The following is a 20408-nucleotide window of genomic DNA, read 5'->3' on the forward strand; positions in this document are numbered from 1 at the left end:
TCATTTTAATAGAAAACAGACTATTGGAAGCGCGTACGCAATTAAATCAACATCATTACCAGCGCCTCTATCAACTGGCATAAAAAGTTAGATAAACGAATCAACTGGTCAGATGAAAACGAAGCGTACCAGTAGTATTTTCAATAGCTTACCTTGTGTGCCGACCAATATGATCGGAATCTCTGCGGAATTCCGGTAGTGGGACATTTTATTGAAGTAGTTAGAAACCGTATTATAGCTGATTTCGTTATCAAGGCTGAACACGAAAATTACAGCATCCACCCACGCCGTGAACTGTAACAAAATAGAAAAAGGTAGTAAAACACGTTACATTATAAATAAATACAAGTTTTCATTCCTAGTAACTAATTTCATGTTACGTAATGTATCATAGATCCCCAATACCGAGTAACAAACAATGTAACCCTGTTGCAAAATTATTACAGAAGGAAAAAACCGCACCCTTCGTTCGACACGTAATTACGTGGGGTAATTTGGTGCAGTTGTAGGGGTTTAAAATGAAGGGTTATGTTACAGGTACGCAAAACCGTATACAGTCTATAAGGTTAATGTAATAAAGCCATAATTACAATTATAATGATTTGGTTAACAGACAAAAGCGGTAATAAATTGTTATTAACTGAGAACTAACTTGTTATAGTAAAATTTAAATCTCAAAGTAATGGAGGCGGGATAAACAATATGATTACCTAGACTACCAACAAACTTTGATACACTATGTACTGCATAACGCCAAAATGTTAAAGGATCATTTATTTTTATACGTCACTTAGATACCTCAATTTATGCTTGCATGACAAGGAAAAATCCGCGTCATATGTAAAGAGCATACTACAAAGTCTATGAGTAACACACCATCCACTTGAATGGAGATGCGTAGGAGGGTGTCACCCCTTTCCTCTAAACAACAATCGACAGAACGAGACGCGTCATCCGGCCATAAGAGTGCGTGACGTTAAACAAAAAAAAAGGCTTTTAAGGCCTATACAATAGCAATGTTAATTATATGTATACAATTCAAGTTCGTGCTCATTTCAACTATAAATTAAATCGTGGCATTGAACCTTACACACGAGAAAATTAAAAGTGTGGAACCAGTTTGATTACAAGCTTCAGATGTATGTATGTACCCTTTGCCATAACTCAGTCCCCGAGTTTAATCAAAAGCAATACTGACATTAAAAGAACACAATGAAGACAATCAAGATAATACAGATAGCCAAATAAAAATAAGCACTCAGAGTTTGTGCGAGGTGGCTATTATAATAATATAATAATGCCTCAACCGAATAAGCGTTTACGACAACTTTGCATGTTGTAAGAAAATTGTAACCGTGAAATTCTGACGTGAAGGTTATTGTTTCACCCTAGACGCGAAATTTCAAAACCGTTGTGTGCGTGGTAAATTATTTTAGCATATATTAACATTTATCGAAAATAGTGTATAGTCAACATAGTTTTTGTATTCACAAACTATAACCAATTGTCAGAATGTCAATATACCTACAATATATCAAATGACATAAGTTCAGAATAATAATATTACATCGGTTTGCTACAAACAAAAACTAAAAACAAGTATTCCAGATTTCCTCACCTAAGTATCTCATGGCATTACAAATATCCTTTAATTTTTTTTAAATGTTGTTAGTTGTTACACACCAACTTTGAAACACAGTTACAAAAAAGACTGAACCGTGTTAGTCAAACTCAGGATACAATAAGGTACACTCAGGGCGGCGCACTGAAAGCGACTGGGCGGGCGGGTGTCCCCAAGCGCCGAAGCCTCCATATACAGCCCTTTCAGTCCTTTACCTCAACTTCCCTTTTCGTGAAAGAGATGGTGATATTATTATGCACTACAAATGCAAAGCTTCCAATATAAGATTAGCGTATCGCATCTGACTAGGCGGTATGACATTTGAGATAACTAAATTTGGATCTATGAACATCGATTATACCAGATAGCTACAAGGCTCATGTTTTTGTAAATATATGATATTAATTTAAATCATATAAATTTACAATTATAACTGGAAAAATTGTTGTGAAATAAAATGTAAGTAGTAATGCCTGGTAAATTACAGATCTGACTAAACATCATAATTAATGTAAGTTGCCAATATTTTTATCCATTGTATATAATAGTAAGTTAATACGAATGATTAGGTAGAAACTGAAATCATTTGAACTGTCAATTGCATGGGTAGATTTGTACCGAAACATAATAGGCAAGTTACAAATTTTGATATGAAAGTGTCCTAAGTGACCTACATCACCTCTATTTATAGAAATAATTCAAGATTTCGAATTCCCTCGATAGGCGAGAACTTGATTGAAATGCGAATAATATTGTACGCAAAATTTGAAAATAATAATCATTAGAACTCTCTAGAGTTTGAAAGCGACGGATATATCACACATGGTATTACTGTACTCTAATATAGAATTACGAGACTCAGAATAGACATGTGCTGTGATAAAATGTAAAGAACGTACTTTCATCTTCAATCAGTGAAGCAGACATGGTTAGGAAGCGAAATTACAAGGAAGCAATCGAACGTAGCCTCGACTTGTGCGTGCAGTGACCGCTGGTAGGCGGAGCGATGAAATAATTTGATGTTATTCAAGAATGTTGAAAATTTCTTTTTTTTTACATCAAATTATGTTGGGATTTATGTATGAACTTCCAAGACTTATTTCAAACACGGCAGCTCGGAACATTTTGTTATTTGCTGATTAGTAATTAGCTCTTAATTGCTTACAGAAAATTAATATTCCGCAAACCGGAAACAAACCAAATCCACCTTACTTCCAAATTCAAACTTGTTTAAGTTAAACTTTGGGGTGGACTCAATTCATTTGAAGCAACGCTAAAACAATAATTTCACCATTGTTCCCTTTGGTAGCTCATGTTATCTTTCGAGGGCATTGTACCAGAAATAGTGATTTGCTCGTCCGCAAATGATTTGATAATATTTTCCGGTGCAATATGAGAACTGTTAAGTTTTAATCCACAACCATTGCACGAAAAACATACCAAACAGCATTTGGTAAGGCCGTAAACTTTATTTCGCTAACATTTACGGTTCATAAAGTTTCTATAACAATGACAACGCCTATCAGCATACACAATTCATAGCTTTTGTTGTCTTATTCTACCTAAGTATAGACAAGCTACTCGAAAACAGGTTTTCGTGCTCCCACAAAGCCGGGGTGCGTTTCGAACAAAACAAGTTCAGTCTATCTACTTGCTTATGTGTGGTGTTAGTTACATTTTTTTACGAAGCTTGAAAAGAAGGTAGAATAATGCTAGGGTAACTCGATCCACGAACGTGCCCTTTGCCACTTTTACTAACTATATTGTTCATGCGACATGATACTCGCAGGATTGTAGACCGGCGTATGGTTGCTTTAGTTGCGGTCAAGAAATTTCCTCTGTATAATGCTTTAATCATTTGATTCCTCTCAGCAATAACTTTCGAAACAACCTCCGAAATTACAACATGTTCGTGTTTGTAATGAATGAGGTTGGTGACTTTTACTGTTTAGAAGATGGTTTCGTTACATAACGAGGGCAATAATAAGTTTCTGTCTATTATGTACATTGAATAAAGGTCAAAACACTGTAGAAACTATCGTATTTAACGCATGACTGTCTTTGTTGAATTGTGAAGAACACCATGGCGAATGAAGCCGCAGTGTCTTTCAAGTTTCGATCTATTCAAAGGGCGTCGGAAAACGTGACCGCTACATCTCACTGAGCCATTACTCATTCAGTTGTCAACTGTCAGCCATTCCAACAAAGAAAAGACTATGACAAGTGACGTGAAATGAGCGTGAGGAGTATATAATAAAACATCAAGCCAACATCGACAGCCTTTTTCTAATATAAAAAACAGACTGATGAAATACACAACACACGTGCCGGAAATGAAATTTAATTCGAAATTAAGATGGTGTGTAAATATAATATTAAACAACGTCCCGCATATTCATAACCGTAACTAACATAGCGGGGGTAACAAACAAAACGGGCTACAAAATTACTGCCTAATTAAAGAACCCCTAGTAATTAAATTGTCTCCGACCAACTGTATTTGGGCACAATATTATTTACAGTTGTGCAATGTCTTACTAGGCATTTTCGTTTTCTATGACAACGTTATAATGAACTGAATACTAGTACCTACAGAAGCTGAATGAAGTTAGGTGAAATGGTATTTTAATATTATAAGTCAATTTTTTTTGTAGCTCCTTGTTTTCATATAGGTGAGCCTCAGGCTAGAAAAGCCGACCACTTCAAATTGACGTTCATAAAGTTTTTTGCCAAGAAACAAAATGGAAAAGACATTTACGAGAACAAATTTTCAAACAATCATGCTTAAGCTAGATTTTAAATTTTTTACAAAATGGTCCCAAAATAAGGGCACACATTTTATTTTATTCACTTCTTGTCTAACCTGGTAAGGTGGTACTCACTATGTCTATGGTGGTACTTATAAAATCATTCATTCATTCGTTCAGTCGTTCATATCGACGCAAAAAAAAATTAAAAACCTTAATAGAAGCAAAGCACTATTTATTTAGAGCCAGTGCCAATAATTTTGACGAAAGCAAATAATTTACATAGTTTGATTCGGTATCATAATCTATGTTACGTACGTTGCGATGTAAATAATTCATTACAATTAAACCTTTAGTAGGGGCGTAATCAGTATGCAACCATAAAGAGCGGTTACCACGGCGACTTTTAGCAGAACATCTGCAATGAATGATTCAGTCGTGATGCAGTAGCAATGCAGTAGCTAATTGTCTACCTTTACACACACGCGCGACTTAAGCAGCGATACGATTGCGATGCAAACGCGATACAAGTTTTTAATTAATTTATATATACTTATTTCACTTTTAAATTAACAAAACTAAACATTGTGTTTATACCTATACACATTTTTTGCACATAATGATTTTCAACTTAAGCGACAGCATCGATGCTGTCGAGCGTTGGCATCGATGCAGTCGCGCGTTTGTGTCGATGCAATCGCCTATAAATTGCACGTGTCCCGATGCAATCGCGCGTTTGTATCGCTGACAGATACATTAGATAACAAGGCCAGATCTAATAGGCAGGTACTGCTGGTGACAGCAAATATTCAAATTAGTTCGTATGGCATAACTATAATTTACATAATTATAAAATATGAAAGTTATGTACCCAATACCTGTTACCGATTCGAATTAAAAAACAATTTTGTCGTCTCGTTAAAGTTTCGTTTCATAGAGTAACAATACGCTTCTTTATATACTAGTATATTATAAGCCAGATACTCTGATTCCTGATAAAAAAATATTTAACTTATGGTGCCTACAAACTTAAAAAAAACATATTCACATATTCACGACTAAATTTCAGTGCAAAGGTAAAAAGCTTATGTTTTGTATTTTTATACTATTGCGCATGTAAACATTACCTACGAAGCACGTACAACAAAAACATCTTCCGTGCACGCTATCGTTCTCCGTGCATCAAAGTTTCACGAGATGAGATGAAACCTCATCGAGTTACACGAAACTTTTTAAGTAATAAATAGGGTTCGTGTAACAAGTAGGGGAGAAATGAACGATAAATTGTGTAATTTTAATACATGGCACGCAATTTCTTATAAACAATCTTGTTAATCAAATTCTTGGAACTTTTGAGTTCTTTCGTAAAATCAAACACAATATTGACCAGATAGTCCTGTCAGATCGAAGAAATTTTAATTATAAAAAACTTGTGTCTGGAGTAATTTCTCAAAACATAAATGAAATCTACGATAGTAGAATATCATAATATTCAAATCAACATTAATCAACAAAAAATCGACATTAGAATATTAGCCTCTAGGGAGCTCTACTTTTTTCGGCATCTTATTTTCAATTTTACGTCAGTTCAATATGTCTCATTTGTATTCAAACCACGTTCAGATGTACTGATGTCGATCCATTTTCAAATGTATTCAAAGTTGCTATGTTAACATTGAAAGACAGTCGCAGAGTACTCGGTGACCTCTGAGATCAACGCACTTTCAATGTAAAATAACGGTCTCCAGTTTAGAGTTTCCGCGACTATATGAGAAAGGCAATCGATTGGCAAACATTTACCACCTCTAATAATGCTAAGAAAACTTAAAGAGTTTTTATTTTTCATTTTATTGTAAAAGATGTCACTACCAGTCATTGTGTAAGTTGTATACTTTTACGAGGCCACAAAAGAAGAAGGAATATTTGAGTTTTTCAAATTCACTTTGGGCAATTGTCTTTTGGGATTTCTATATGTAAATAATAAATACATAAAATTTATTTACAATTCGTAGAGGTGCCATTCGCTTTCCAGTTCAGAATTTATGAATATCTACATTTTGTCGACAAGCGCATGCTTAAAGATAAAAGAAATTCAACATGAATGAGTGAATGACTGAATGAATTATTCTTTAGTGCACATTACAAATTACAATGACAACACAGAAAAGGAATGTAAGTATTACAGATGAAGTTATTAATGTACGGACAACAGCACATCAGACTACACATTTTTGTTCGAAAATCGCCTCCAGTGCAACGGAACAAGATACGTCAATGTGTAGCTTGATGTGCTGTTGACTGTACATACAACAGGCAACTGTTATGGATAGGCGTGTCGCTTACCACCGGGTGCACTACTTATTCGTCCCGTCGCGTGGTATTATTAAAAAAGGCCTTAAGAATTAAAATAGGGCTAAGTAATTATCGCATTAAGCTTAAGATAGATGTTTAAGTGCTTCAAGGTAAAAGAACGAAAAATATTTACTAATAGTAGTCTTTCAAATAATGCATTTCATATTAAACACTATAATTTATTACTAATAATAATATATACAACAAAACAAAAACAATATATATAATAATAAGCAAAACGCTATCTATTCATAAAGTAAAAAGTAACATCCACGTTAATACTGTTTATAAAAGGTTGGTGAAGGATAATAAAAAGGAATATATCTTTGAAAGCTCTCTACGCCGGTGGCGGCGCCGCCGCCGCTATGGTAAGAGCTACATAACTTCAAGAAAATTAAAAAGTTCAAAGTATTCAGAAAATGGCGCCTTGCAAAACTTGTCTGAATACTGTTTGTATTCATTGCCCAGCCCGCACGTTTAAAACGCAAATATCATGACCAAAAAGCAACATTGTTACAAAGATTGTACGTCTTGTACATTGAAAATGCAGGAAAAATAAATAGCCCCCTGATTGGGGTAATCGTAAGGCTCAACTCACACTCTCTCAAACTCACACGCAGAGTCGAAGCGACGCGACGCGTCATGTTTTTCGCCTATAGCATATTTATCTCTATTTTCCCATTATTAAGGTACAATTTTGTGTTTTGCAAATACGGAATCGAGCGTCGACGCGCGTCATTTGGGCGCCGTGAGGCGTCAGACGCCGACCACACTGTGATCCCGGCGCACTAATGCGAGTGTCGTCGCCATGCGGTGTAGTTGAAAACCGGACGCGACGCGACGCTTCGACTCTGCGCCAGTGTGAGTTGAGCCTAAAGCTTCTACATTTTTAATTATGACACTTTGTAAACACGATCGCCACGTAGACGCCTCACGCAAAGTTCGTCCGTTCCCTCCCTTATTGTGTAACACGAGCTAGGCTCAACAAATTACCCCATGCACCCTAATGTTGCCACCATTGAAAACGAATGACAGATTATCAAGCTTATCATTCGTTCAATGTCTAATTTTCAACGTGTAACGCTCGACGTTGAAAAAGATTAATAAGTACAAAAATCAATTCATTTATGGATACTTTTTATTTTAGTTTAAATAAGTATATGTATTTATAAGGCAATTTTTTTGCGTAAATACTTCTTTTTTTCCATCCTCCATTGTTTCTTAATTCTTTGTTAGGTACACATGTGTTGTTAGATTTAAAGTCTCGTGATCGCTTGCTATAAGAATAATCCAAAGTCCAAAGTGTCGATCTTGTTCTGCTCTTGACCGTACATTTAAGACATTTAAAATGTAGAATATGCTACAAAGAAGAATGCTACATAAATCGTAGCCTACATTTCTCGTTAAATGCTTTATTGAACAACAAAAGTAGGGTACAAATTGTTCTTTACAGTAAAGCGAATTGGCGTCACACTGTCGGAGCGTGCCCTATCGGAGGTTACTTCACTTAACCCAATGGGTGCCCTTATTAAAGCCATAGGTTGGCGCTTTTATTTCTATAGAGGCAAAAGGTCATTATGGTAATCAACTACTGTAAAAATAAGAAATTAACTGTAAAATTATCTTCACCAAAATGAACACTAGGTATATCATTAAAGTCAATTAACAATCTCGGGTTACACACACATGCCTATAGCAATGGTATTTCATTAGTCTTTTCATAAACCACAGTTTATTATGATACTTCTAATTTAACGTTTATTAATACAACATTTTATATCAAGATAGATCTTGTTATTTTCATACCTAAAAACGGTTAAAATAGAGTAGAAATAGATAAGGCGGATTGAAACTGAAATAACCAAATTGAAGTCCGTATCTAAATACGAATTTCGGCATATTGTGACGCATGCGTGAACTAACAACAAATGGGAAACTAGTCTTGTAGAAAATTTTACGTAGAAAATATAAATAGAAAAAATTGAGGAGTAAAAATACCTCCTTGTAGAAACACCCTTCCTTTTTAAGCCCGATTGGAAAGTTAGGGCGAAACAAAAACGCTGCCTGACGTTTTCTACGAGTTCACCGCCAATTAACGAGGGGAACGATTAGATTGAGATTTTCCTCCGTTTACTTTTTGTACTCTACCCATGTTTGTCGCATTGATTACAGAATATTGCTAAGCATTTTTCTAATCGATTCTTGGACTTGGAAAAGCAAGGTCTATTTAACTATATGGTTGTTATCGAAATGAGACTTCCTTATTGCACGCTAGAGCAGTAACACAATAATTCGTATTTGTGTACTTATAGTCTCTTAAGAAATTTTTCAGACCAACCAATTTCCCATTTTAGCACCTCACTATTAAGGGACTCACTACAGTTACTAAAGCTGAATCGGCCTGAGCCGGTCACAAAAGGCGTTTTGTCATTATATGGACATAAATCTGCAGCGCTTGTTCATGTTCACTGACACGCGAGTGGATGGCTTTGACACCGTCTGGCGGAAGAAAAATGTCTCGCTATTGAACCGAATTCACGGGAGCTGCAATGGTATCCTGAATGCAATGACTGGTAGGCTTGATGGCCTGCCGGTGTGGAAATGAGTACAGAGGCCAATCTCACTATTACTTAATAAATATTAATCTAGATAGATTAACACTTTATTCACTAACGCAACACAAATACGGATTAGACACACTAGTCTTTTTTACCACCCTTAGAAATAATATATTTTTTCAAATTTTAATGGGACCACTAAAGAGGTACCCCCTTCCCAACAAGAAATAATCGAAATTGGTTAAGAATGTCGGAGTTATACATACACACAAAAAAGAATATACAGCCGAAAAGAGAACCTTCTCCTTTTTGACAGTTAAAACATAACATTATTGTTATACCAGTGAAAGGGTGCCGACGCAGCACATGCCAAAGTTTCCTAAGGCACTGGTTTTCAGTCAGGACTAACTAGAGGGACAAAGTTATTTATAGGCAAAAATATAATGTCTATGAATACAGTAATTTATTTAAATAATTATACACAATAACGTGTGAATAGTGCACCTAAAATAACCTACTAGATAATGTAAGTACACATGCTAGTGTCAATATAAGTACAGCCTGTGGGTATAAATTGTGATTGTAAATAGGTCTTAGTGTCATATAATATGAAAAAATCAAAGTAAAAATACAATTATATACTAGAAAGGCCACGGAAAAGAGTACAACAAACAAACTACAGTTTTTTGAAGCGAGTCAAGGTGTTGCCGGAACAATGCTTTGAATTTGTGTTTTGAAGTTTCTAGTATCTAGGCTAAGAGCTCTCTTAACATTAAAATGGACCTACTAAAATCTTGCCTGAAATAAATGAATTAAATATATATTTTAGCGAATGTCCATGAATTAAGGTGGAACCTGAAAGCTGTGTGTAGTACTAACATTTCCGAAACTGCACATTTATTAAACTTTTTTCTTGTAAATTTCACTTGGATATCTATAGGAAATGAAACTATTTTTCCGGATTTAAAACGCGTATATTTGTTTTTCAAACAAACTGACGTTTCGGGCCCTTTACAGGTCCATGGTCACGGTTGACTGAGGTGGTACAGTCTTCAACCTGAAGACTGTACCACCAGTCATAACCAGTCATAACTGGTATAATGTTTAAAAATAGAAATGTGAAAAATAGTTTCACTTCCTATGTGTAACAATCGCGAAAACCTAAGAATTGGATATCTATATTAGACTCTCGCGTCTGTCATGGCCTAAACAATTAAATTTTTAATTTTTTAATGGAAGAGGCTGTGTTCCCCGGCAAAGTTTCCTAAGGCCCTGGTATTCGACAGGGAATAAGTTATTTGTAAGCAAAAATATATTATTATTTGTATACATAAAACTTTTTCTGCAATTAGGTACGTGCCAATAGGTGTGGTGACTCCCTTATGAATTATATTCATATTATATAAAAACTGCAGACATACTACGATTATTGGAAAATTTTCGTTTTTGAAAGGTAAGATCAGATACAAGATTAATAGGAGACGAACGACATGAAGTAGACAACAAAAATTAAAAAACAATTTGTAAAAAACGTGTTGCAATAATGTACAGAATCCATTAATTTATCACAAATTTAATGCCTTTCCTATAAACGATTATACGTTAGCTAATCAATTATTGTCAGAATTATTACTACGACAAGCTATCTATAAACATCGAAACGATTGATGATGAATGATGTTATGTAGATGATATCTGACTTCACACGTTTGAATTTAAACGTTAAAACTTTGACATCTTTTTTTTTATTGTAATGTAGTTTTATTGATCGTTAAAACATTTAGTACAAAAGGTTTGAAAGCTTAGTGTCATTTTACAAGTTATTTGTATAAAAAATACAGCATTTTCTTTACATAATACAAAGAATTTTATTGAACCATGAACTATCAATTTATAATTTTTTATGAAAGTAGATCTGAAAGTTGAGGATCACAATTTTTTCTAGAACTATGTAGAAAAACTGTTTAAAAAGCATTTAGTAGCAGTAGAGTTCCTTGCGAAAGAAGTTCGTCTAGGGAACTACCTAATTTCCCTGTCAAGTAGTAAATGCGAGCATTACTGCGTTTTTTTTGATTTTGAAGGGTAAGGGTGCTGGTGAAATTACAGAAACATGTGACTTGTCTTATGTCCCAGGGCGACGGTCGCAATGGCAGTGCCTCTCAGGTCTTTGTGGTCTCTGTGTGGCATTGCAACTATTACGGATAGGTATGTTCCTTACCACCAGGCGCACGACTTCCTCGTCCCGTCACTTGGTGTCATAAAAAAATAAAATTTAGCAGTCCAAGAGGAAAGAAGCGTCAAACGACAATAGGTAAAAATATTGTAATATAACAGCCATAAAACCACCTAAGAAAGCACGCACAGAAATGGAACATATGCGTATCTATATGTTGTAGAACAGGGTGACTGCCATGTGCACCCCACAACCTCTTCTCTCCAGTTATTACGAGAGACTCTCCAACGCTATTACGGAATAGCAAAAATACGAGTAATATGCAACTGCTATGAAAAGCTAACAAAGTGCGCTTAATGTAATAATTAATACTTTGAGTGTTGATATAAAATCCTTAAAATTAACCTTGTAATATTTCTGCCTACACACCTTTTTGATTCACCATATTGTAACTTAATCTTTATCAAATACTCACTACATACAAAGCGTTTCAAATAATTAATTCATACTGTTTCCTTTGTGAATGAGCTCTTTTAGAGCGAAGAATCTCATCATCAATTCATACACATTACACAAATTAGTAACCTTTGATGTTTTCATACAAAATTAATAGGTAGGGGCACTTGGCACTTTGTTTCTAATAAAGCGTACCAAAATGGCTTCACATTAATGGGAGGTGCTTACTAGCTTAAGAGCAATTTTCAGCACTCATTGGTAGTGTGTTTAGGTGTGTTATAGTAAGCACGCTTGACGCTGAAACGTTCTGAAAAAACCCCCTAACAAGATACACTCAAGAATTTTTATACGGCTCTCTGATAGCGTACTAGCCACCTATCTACTACCATAGCTAAGTAGGTACCTACAATACTTCATAAAACACGCGATTATTATGGACGCAGTGATGATAAGTGCTGACAAGTAGGGTCTAGCCCTAACAGTAATACTGTCCCTTACTTTATCAAAGTCATACTTGAAACAGCATGTCACTAAAGCTAATTGACTTTATTATTTATTTATAAGTAAGCGTATATGTGAAACAACAACAAAAAGAAGATGACTGTTTTGTATTGTTTATAGGCAGCGATATACTTAGTGGCTTATTTTCGTACGCTTGGTGCCTTGTTTAAGTGAAAAAGTAAGTACCTACCTAAATGTTAGAGAAATGTTAAAAGATCCCCAACCGGATAATACAGAAAAAATATTTTTTCTATTCTATATATATTCTATATATTCACAAGTGCTTTAGTTACTTACTTTGGGACCAGATCCACGTAAGCGATGTTGTCTAATATTAAAAAAAAATATTAAAGAAAGACTTTTATTGAAAGATATTACGCTTACTTTTATTATTTCTTTTTTACGAAGAGTAATTTTCTACTTTTCAATCTATATAAAATTCGAAATACTACATTTTCTCCCTATAGAGTTACCTGTCTAACGTATATCTATAGTAACCTATAGAGTTACCTCTCTACGTTACGTCATAAACAAAACACTGAATGATAAAGAGCGCTATTCGAAAACTGAAAACGCAATACAGCCTAGGAACGTTGGAAGTAGGTCGGAGCTTCGCAATTACCGCCGACAACGCCGCGTCGCTAGCAGGATATGAATGCGCAGGTGCAAACTGTGCAACGGCGATGAACCGCGCAAATGAGTATAAGTTGGACATACATACAATACTAATGGAGGTAACATACGACTTTGAGAAAAATGAATGAATAACGACAACTAATATAAATACTAGAGGCTCTTGAGTCGGTTAAGCACAGCGATGATAAGCTCGAATCTAAACTGCATAGTTTAGGCCACAGACGCAAAGTTGCGTCTGTCGGTTTTGTTTGGTTAGTGTGCCCACGAGCTCCATTAGCTTATTCCGACCACCCCCTCATTCCACCGGACATCCACACTTACGGGGGGATATCAGTCCTACTTGGTCGATATTCCCTGCAGGCGTACTAAGCGCTTTTTGTCATCTTTTAGTACACATGTTGCCCAGGAATGGAATCCCGTGCCTGCGACTGCGTTTCCGATCACATACAACTAGAGAACCTCTAAGTTTTGACTGATTAGGCATATTATGGGCGAGCTCGTTCCATAACTTGGACCCTATACTCTAGTAGGGCTAGCACGGCAGGCCGCAACTAGCGCGGCAAGGCGCAACTAGCGCGAGAGCGACATAAAACGTGAGATCTCTATACGAAAATAGCAGTATCTGTAGTGCTAGTCCTACTGGGTTAAGAGAAAAAAAACATTTTTCAGTAAAATTTGTTGCGTACATAAACGTTGTACGCAAAAGAGGGCAATATACGTACATAATATATCTGGTAGAATTACGTTATCCACGGCTACTGCCGTGCGCACTCCGCCATAGCTTCTTCAGCCTTTACGAGAGGCTGTAACGTTGTAATGGTACGGTTTTACGAACAAAATATTTCAAAAATGGTTCCCAAGGGTGGTAACATTTTATTACTTCACTTGGTATACTTAAAATGCGCCATTTTGAATATTTCAGCAAATTGCGGCCAGTGGCCAGACCTTACTAATCGATAGACGATATCAATGTACCTAAAAAAATGTTAATGAGTTCAGTATTCCAAAGATCCCGTTTTCCCGATATTGTTTAGTTTAGTTTGGTTTATTTCTCTCAACATTACAAATTTCATACAAATACAATTACACATTGACTTACAATGCAATTACATGTCATTTTATACTACTCTTCGAAAAGTGAGCGTCAGTTTACAAAATAATGATGAAATAATTATATAATAGTGAGTCATAAGTACACAATAGTGTACATATATACAAAATCAACATAATTAATTAAACTAATAAATAATTGAATGAAACTATTGTTAGTGTCAAGTGTATACAGGAAATGTCAATATGGATTCTTAGTAACTAATGTATATTACACTATAATAATACGGTGAATGTCAAATTCATTAATAAATATAATAATTTAATTATTTATTAAGTACTTTGAGTGTACTCTGTTACTGAGTAAAGGGACTTTTATATAAAATAATAAAAATATAAATAATTAAAGGTTCTTCAGTCTGCATCTGAACGTTTCCGCACAACATTACTTTGTTAGTTCGGCAGGTAGGTGCTCATAGTAGATCGGTCCTATAACCCGCGGGAATTGGAGGTCAAAGTTCCATATAACCTAGGACTTAAAAATAATGTATAAAGGCGAGCTTATATTATCATAAAGTAAAAATCTCGCATACGCATTTTTACATAGGTACATTGTTTTTATAGATTTTTGTTTGTAGCAAAACGTATAAACCAAGTTAAATTTAAGCAAGTTCAATATATTATTAACGTAATATAGCATCTATAAGCGGTATAATTTAACTAATTACAGTAAGTAAAGTGACTACAAACATTGTTGTGTTTTCTATATTTTACACTACATTTTTATCTTTATCAGAAAAAATTGCATACAAATTACGTACAAAGTATTTTCACTCTAGGACGACGATAAAGACATTTGATAGAAACTACAGTACTGTAGTAGTAGCAGTGTAATGCATTAACGATCTGTAGGTTGAGATGGCCTTTATGGTTTGGTATAGCCTGGAAAGAGGGAACAATTTCCAAGTCCTATCTCTACTTATTTATAAATGAGCTCAGGTGCAACGACCATTACAAAGAATGACATTTTATTCGCGTTCTTTATTTTAAAAGATGATATGTGGATATCATTAATATATAGGTACTCAGTTTATTTAACTTAGGTAACCTTTGTAAAATAACGAAGAATAAGGAACGTAACACTTTATTTATGTAGTCTCATGATATTTTGTAACTAACTAAATGAATAATAGAATTAACATTACATTATAACATTATTTCAAGAATGCACCCATAATTACAACAAACATAAAAAGTAATTTTAAACATGTTAAAGCAAAGAATAAAAGATAATGGAATTCATATTATAAATACTTTAAATGAAATAAAATAATTCTATTATTTAATTAAATTTTAGACAATCCACATGAAACAATGAATATGAATTATGAATTTCTAAATGTAAATAAAATTTAAATTAAAATCACAAAATTAGAAACTTAATTTTAAAATTCATAATTAAAAAGAAGGAAAAAAATATTATTTATTCCAAATACGAGCTTCATTACTCAGTTACGATCATTAGTTTGAAAGGAGATATTATAATTTTACATATAATATTCATCCACATTTCAAAATTAAACAATAAGTACATCTGAAACCCCTTTTCACAGGTAAATATTATGTTTTGAAACTGGAACACACCTACATAACTAACAAAATTGGAGGGAATTAAAAGTTAAAACTGTGCAATTACGTGCATTTTCCGATCTATCGGTCTGAATCCTTGCATCCGAGAATTACTCAATCAATTGTTGGGTATTAGCACAGATAATACAATACTATACTAGTAATTAGATATGAATAGTTTAGTTGCACATTGAAGAGAAAATACTGGAGTAGTGATTTAAGTATTCACCTTATTATGTTTAGAAAGAGCTGCTAATTGTTTTGATAGATTCTACGTTTATGGCGTAATTATGCACTTTCTTTCACGTATTTCTACATAGGTCTATGTTTAAAAAAACCGGTAAACGAGTGAGGGTATGTTAATCGTTGTACCATGTATTCGATATTACATTATTCGTATTTAGTGAACACTCGTAGGTGTACGATGCGATGTTTCAAATTTAGAAATCATGTAATTAAACTCCCGCGCAATGATTTCAATTTTATAATTTTCCTCGTCATATAATTATCTCAGTTTAATTTTTTATCAATAAATATATATGTTTCGAATTTCGAATTATAAACTTCGAAGGTCCAAGACAAAGGGGGTAATTACATTCTGGCCATTAAAACGAAAACGACGAAATACTTAATTAGGAGAAGAAAAACAAAATTAAAAAAGTACCGCCATCGTCGTCTTTTGTCCGAAGGGATATCGGTCAAAGTTTGAATTTCTGTGAGTCTGTCTGTCTTTGTGGTTAGTCAGTTTGCTGGTTATCAATGGAGTCTGAAACATCCTGTATCCGGCCGGATAGTAAAAAAGGCCGGATAGGCCGGATGCCGGATAGTTACCGAATATCCGTTTCATCTCTGGTATTAAGAGTGTTTTTTACATTGCAAACATTGGGAAATCAATACGCATCTACGTAAGTTTATGCAAGTGGGCATAAGTAATTTTCTAATAATTTCTCAGACTATAGGAAAGGTTGCGATTGTTTCAAATACATACGAGAGCATCAGATCCAACACAGTAAACAACGTTTGTTTTGTAAAGCTGTTTCTAACTTAACTATGTGAAATGTCAAATGTCAGTTCTATTCCTGTTCCCGTCAGTCGTCTCGCATAATGAAATGGAAGAAAGCAGTTTACGGAAATACAGGGTAGGGTAAATATATAAGTAAAGGAAGATAAAAGTTCGTTAGTATTGTCTGTTCCACAATACATAATGATAAATGCGTTGTTATTGGGGATAATCACAACAATTACCAGTCGGCTAACCACGTCACGCGAAATACAGCCGGATAGCTTTGATAGTTATATATTCAACTCACGGTTGGCGTTTAAACCACTGTTTTACTAATTATCTGTCAAACTTCAAATCTTAAAACAAGGGGTGTGGGTGTACAGTGCTTTGAGTAGGTACAAGAGTAACGAACTTTCCTCCGGCGACATTACTGTGCTGTGAACGCGCCACAGCTGTCAATAACGTTCGTTAGGTTCGTAACAGAAGTCGAACCCGAGATGTTGGCCAATGGCAAGACGGTAGTCTTCGATCGTGGAGGTATGACCATTATTATCGTTTAGGTAACGGAAAAGCGACTAAATGGACGGCAGGAACATCTAATGTACTCAGACTGTACCTTTACTGTTATTAGGTAGGTAGAAGTGCTACCGAAGGACAAAGTGCGGCAGTCCCCGCGGGGCCCTTGACTTATCCGAAATCCACAAAACTCGTCCACATCTTCACTTTCCATCATGTGAAATTGTTGAAGAATGAGTCATAACATCTACAAAAAATGCTAACAAAATTGGGTCCGGGACTCTAGACGCACAAGTGCATTACGAGGTTGTTTTTTTCTGAGATGTAGTAGGTTCTACATATAGGTAGGTATAGATGCATTTCGAAATATAGCATAAGCGTTTAACTAAAAGGTCAATTTTGACAAAATTCCAAGTATAAAGAATTGCCCACCAAAGTATTTCCATCCTTTCAGAAAGATACCTTTTCCAACACCGACACCCTGTGAAAGCCACGTCTATATTTAGAGGACTATATCAAAGGGTCAGGTCAATCCGGTGACGTCATGGTCAACCTAGTATGCGTTTTCAGGACACCCTTTTAAGAGCGAATTAGATTTTTCTGTTTTGCTTTTTAATTATTTTTTTTGGATGTGAATATGTTGAGAGAGGTTTTGTGTAAATAGCCATACTTACAGGTCAAGTGACATTTTTTTTTCCATAAAATAACTAGCGATTTTTCAGCAAAGTACCGTTTCTGTATTTAATCTGAATTATGGTAGCTAGTGACACTATATTGTACGACAACAGCGTTTACCTGTTATTTGCTTTTTAAATCAAATATAATGTATATCTTGTGCAAGGAAAATCTAATCTATATAGCGCATCAGGTTCAATGCTCGAGTTAATTAATATACGAGTGGCGGCGACAAGCTATCGTTCAAGTGTAAATCGAAATTTGCAAGTGGTGCGGTTGTTGGTTCTACTACAGCCACTACAGCTTTAGCATTCTTTGATGAACAACAACAAACTATTAAATCAAAACATGTGTTCAGATGTTCAGAATTGTGATCAAAATTTGGAACAGACAGAGGATAGTTACCTAATCTTCAAGTAACCCTTTGAGAATAAAAATGCGAAGTGGCTCGTTTTATGTGGGACGAAGGTATTAACTACTCCATAAGTACTACTTCAAGTTTAGGTTATTAGGTCCAGGGAAGTACTGCCACCTTACTTATTTCTGCCGCCAAGCGCTAATATGAGCATTATTTCTTTCCGGTTTTGAAGGGTAAGGGTGCTGGTGAAATTACAGGCACATGGAACATTGAGTGGCAGTGTCCTTCACATCTTTGCAATTTAAAGCGAAGTTGCACTGCAACTGTTATGGACAGGCATGTCGCTTACCACCAGGCGACTTGTTCGTCCCGTCACATGGTATCATAAACAAAATATCCCAATTAAAATCTCTCGTTCCGACTGAAATATGAAGTCACAAATATGTTAACAATACTAAAGGCAAGGCAGAACCAATATAATTTCTTCTATTATTAGCAATACGAGTTTTAATATCGAAAACCAATCTCACATCACCACAACAGGGTCCAATAGCTTGTTAACCTTTCTATTGATGCTGTACCTACAATACAGAGTGTAAAACAAAGTAAGTTTGATATTTCATAATGGTGATTCTACTCAGATACTGAGCAACGTTCCGTAAGAGACTCGTTAAAAATACATTTTTAACGTTATATATATAATAGTTGATTTGCAATCAACTGAAAAAATAAAGCGTCCTTTACAACATTTATGGACATAACATTCGATTTTGATGTATGGACAGACATGTCGCTTAACACATTACGTATCATAAAAAAATAATGTAATAAATTAGATACATTCTATCGTTTTATTACGATGTTTGCTTCATCGTTATTAGAGTGGTTTCATTCAGGACCAATAACCTATTGGTCCCCCTATCGGCCCCTTATCACTGCGACCATTAACTGATCTATTGTGATCCGCGAGAGGTATTGCTGCAAAATATTTACAACTTAGAAATTTAATTAATAGGTATATACCGCCACCGGAATTCATACTGTGGACCTCATATGCAAAGTTAAATTTTTTTGCGAATTAGATATGACTTTCGTAGGAATAATGTTTTGTAGCATTTAATTAAATTCCAGTTATAAGTTTTATAGCACCCTGTATATAGTAATAATGCACGAATGCCCCCAGCTCATTACGATTAACCTTATTCGCTAATTATACAAAGGTATTCAAATATAATCTGGATTTATTGAGTAAGTACAATTATATTAAGTAGCAAGTTCTTAGGTTTTCGTGATTGTCACACATATGAAACGAACCTATTTTTTATTTCGGATGATGATGAGTCAGCCCTGAGACCTGTGAAGGGCAGGAAGCGTTGGTTTGTTTGAAAAAATAAATATACGAGATTGAGATCCAAAAACCTATTTATTTACTAAATATAATATGCAATTCATATTAACATGAAAGGTTTTTTGTCTTACAAAATAGAGGACAAATTTTCCATATAATTTTATTTTGCCTATCGTCACTCTCGTCTTTTATAGAAGGTTCGTATTTTTATAAGACTGAAGACAGTGTATATTATTAGTTAAGGTGAAGACGCAACGTACTAACTAATTACACGAACTCAAATGGTTTAGTTCTTTGTAGTGTACCCACTATATTGTATTGTCGAGTAGCTGTATAGCCTCTATGTTCACGTAATGATGAAGTCTATGTCCGTGAGCTACGGCGTACTCTTTTATCACTTTATCTACGGGTTCTATATTCAAATCAGAGCTCTATATCCAAATCAGAGCTCTATACCAAGGAGCATTCACAATTTTTCTTCAATTCTCCTTAGTATTTTATTTTGAAAGCATCGTATTATCTGCATATTCGATATATCGACAAATCAGATTAGAAAATACAAGCTATCTTTCAGTGACTTGTAGCAAATTTCCGCAATACATCTCGGAAAAGCCCTGCCGTCATATTTTTCATCAAAATTTAAAAGCCATTTCCCAATAGGTATATATCGACAAAGAGACAGAACGCCAGGTTATAGGAAGGGGACGCGAACGTGAAATGGAAGCAAAATCTATGTAGAGGTATTATATTGCTATCTATAGTATTTCAACAATGTTCTAGGTGCT

The 20408-nt window shown here is 34.9% G+C and overlaps 1 protein-coding gene across 3 annotated transcripts in view; it reads right to left on the reverse strand.

Moving 5' to 3' along the window:
- LOC113231658 (centaurin-gamma-1A) overlaps positions 1-20408 on the reverse strand; it is a 318073-nt gene that overhangs the window by 15730 nt on the left and 281935 nt on the right. For 2 of the 3 annotated variants that reach the window (XM_026466086.1, XM_026466087.1), the window contains exon 4: positions 153-294. In XM_026466086.1, the coding sequence (XP_026321871.1) occupies positions 153-294 (142 nt within the window). Of the gene's footprint in view, positions 1-152; positions 295-4718; positions 4727-20408 lie in introns of those variants that run through there. The other variant, XM_026466088.1, reaches the window with a different exon arrangement.

Source organism: Hyposmocoma kahamanoa, unplaced genomic scaffold, assembly GCF_003589595.1.
Source record: "Hyposmocoma kahamanoa isolate Upper Pololo Valley unplaced genomic scaffold, ASM358959v1 66, whole genome shotgun sequence".
Taxonomy (NCBI): domain Eukaryota; kingdom Metazoa; phylum Arthropoda; class Insecta; order Lepidoptera; family Cosmopterigidae; genus Hyposmocoma; species Hyposmocoma kahamanoa.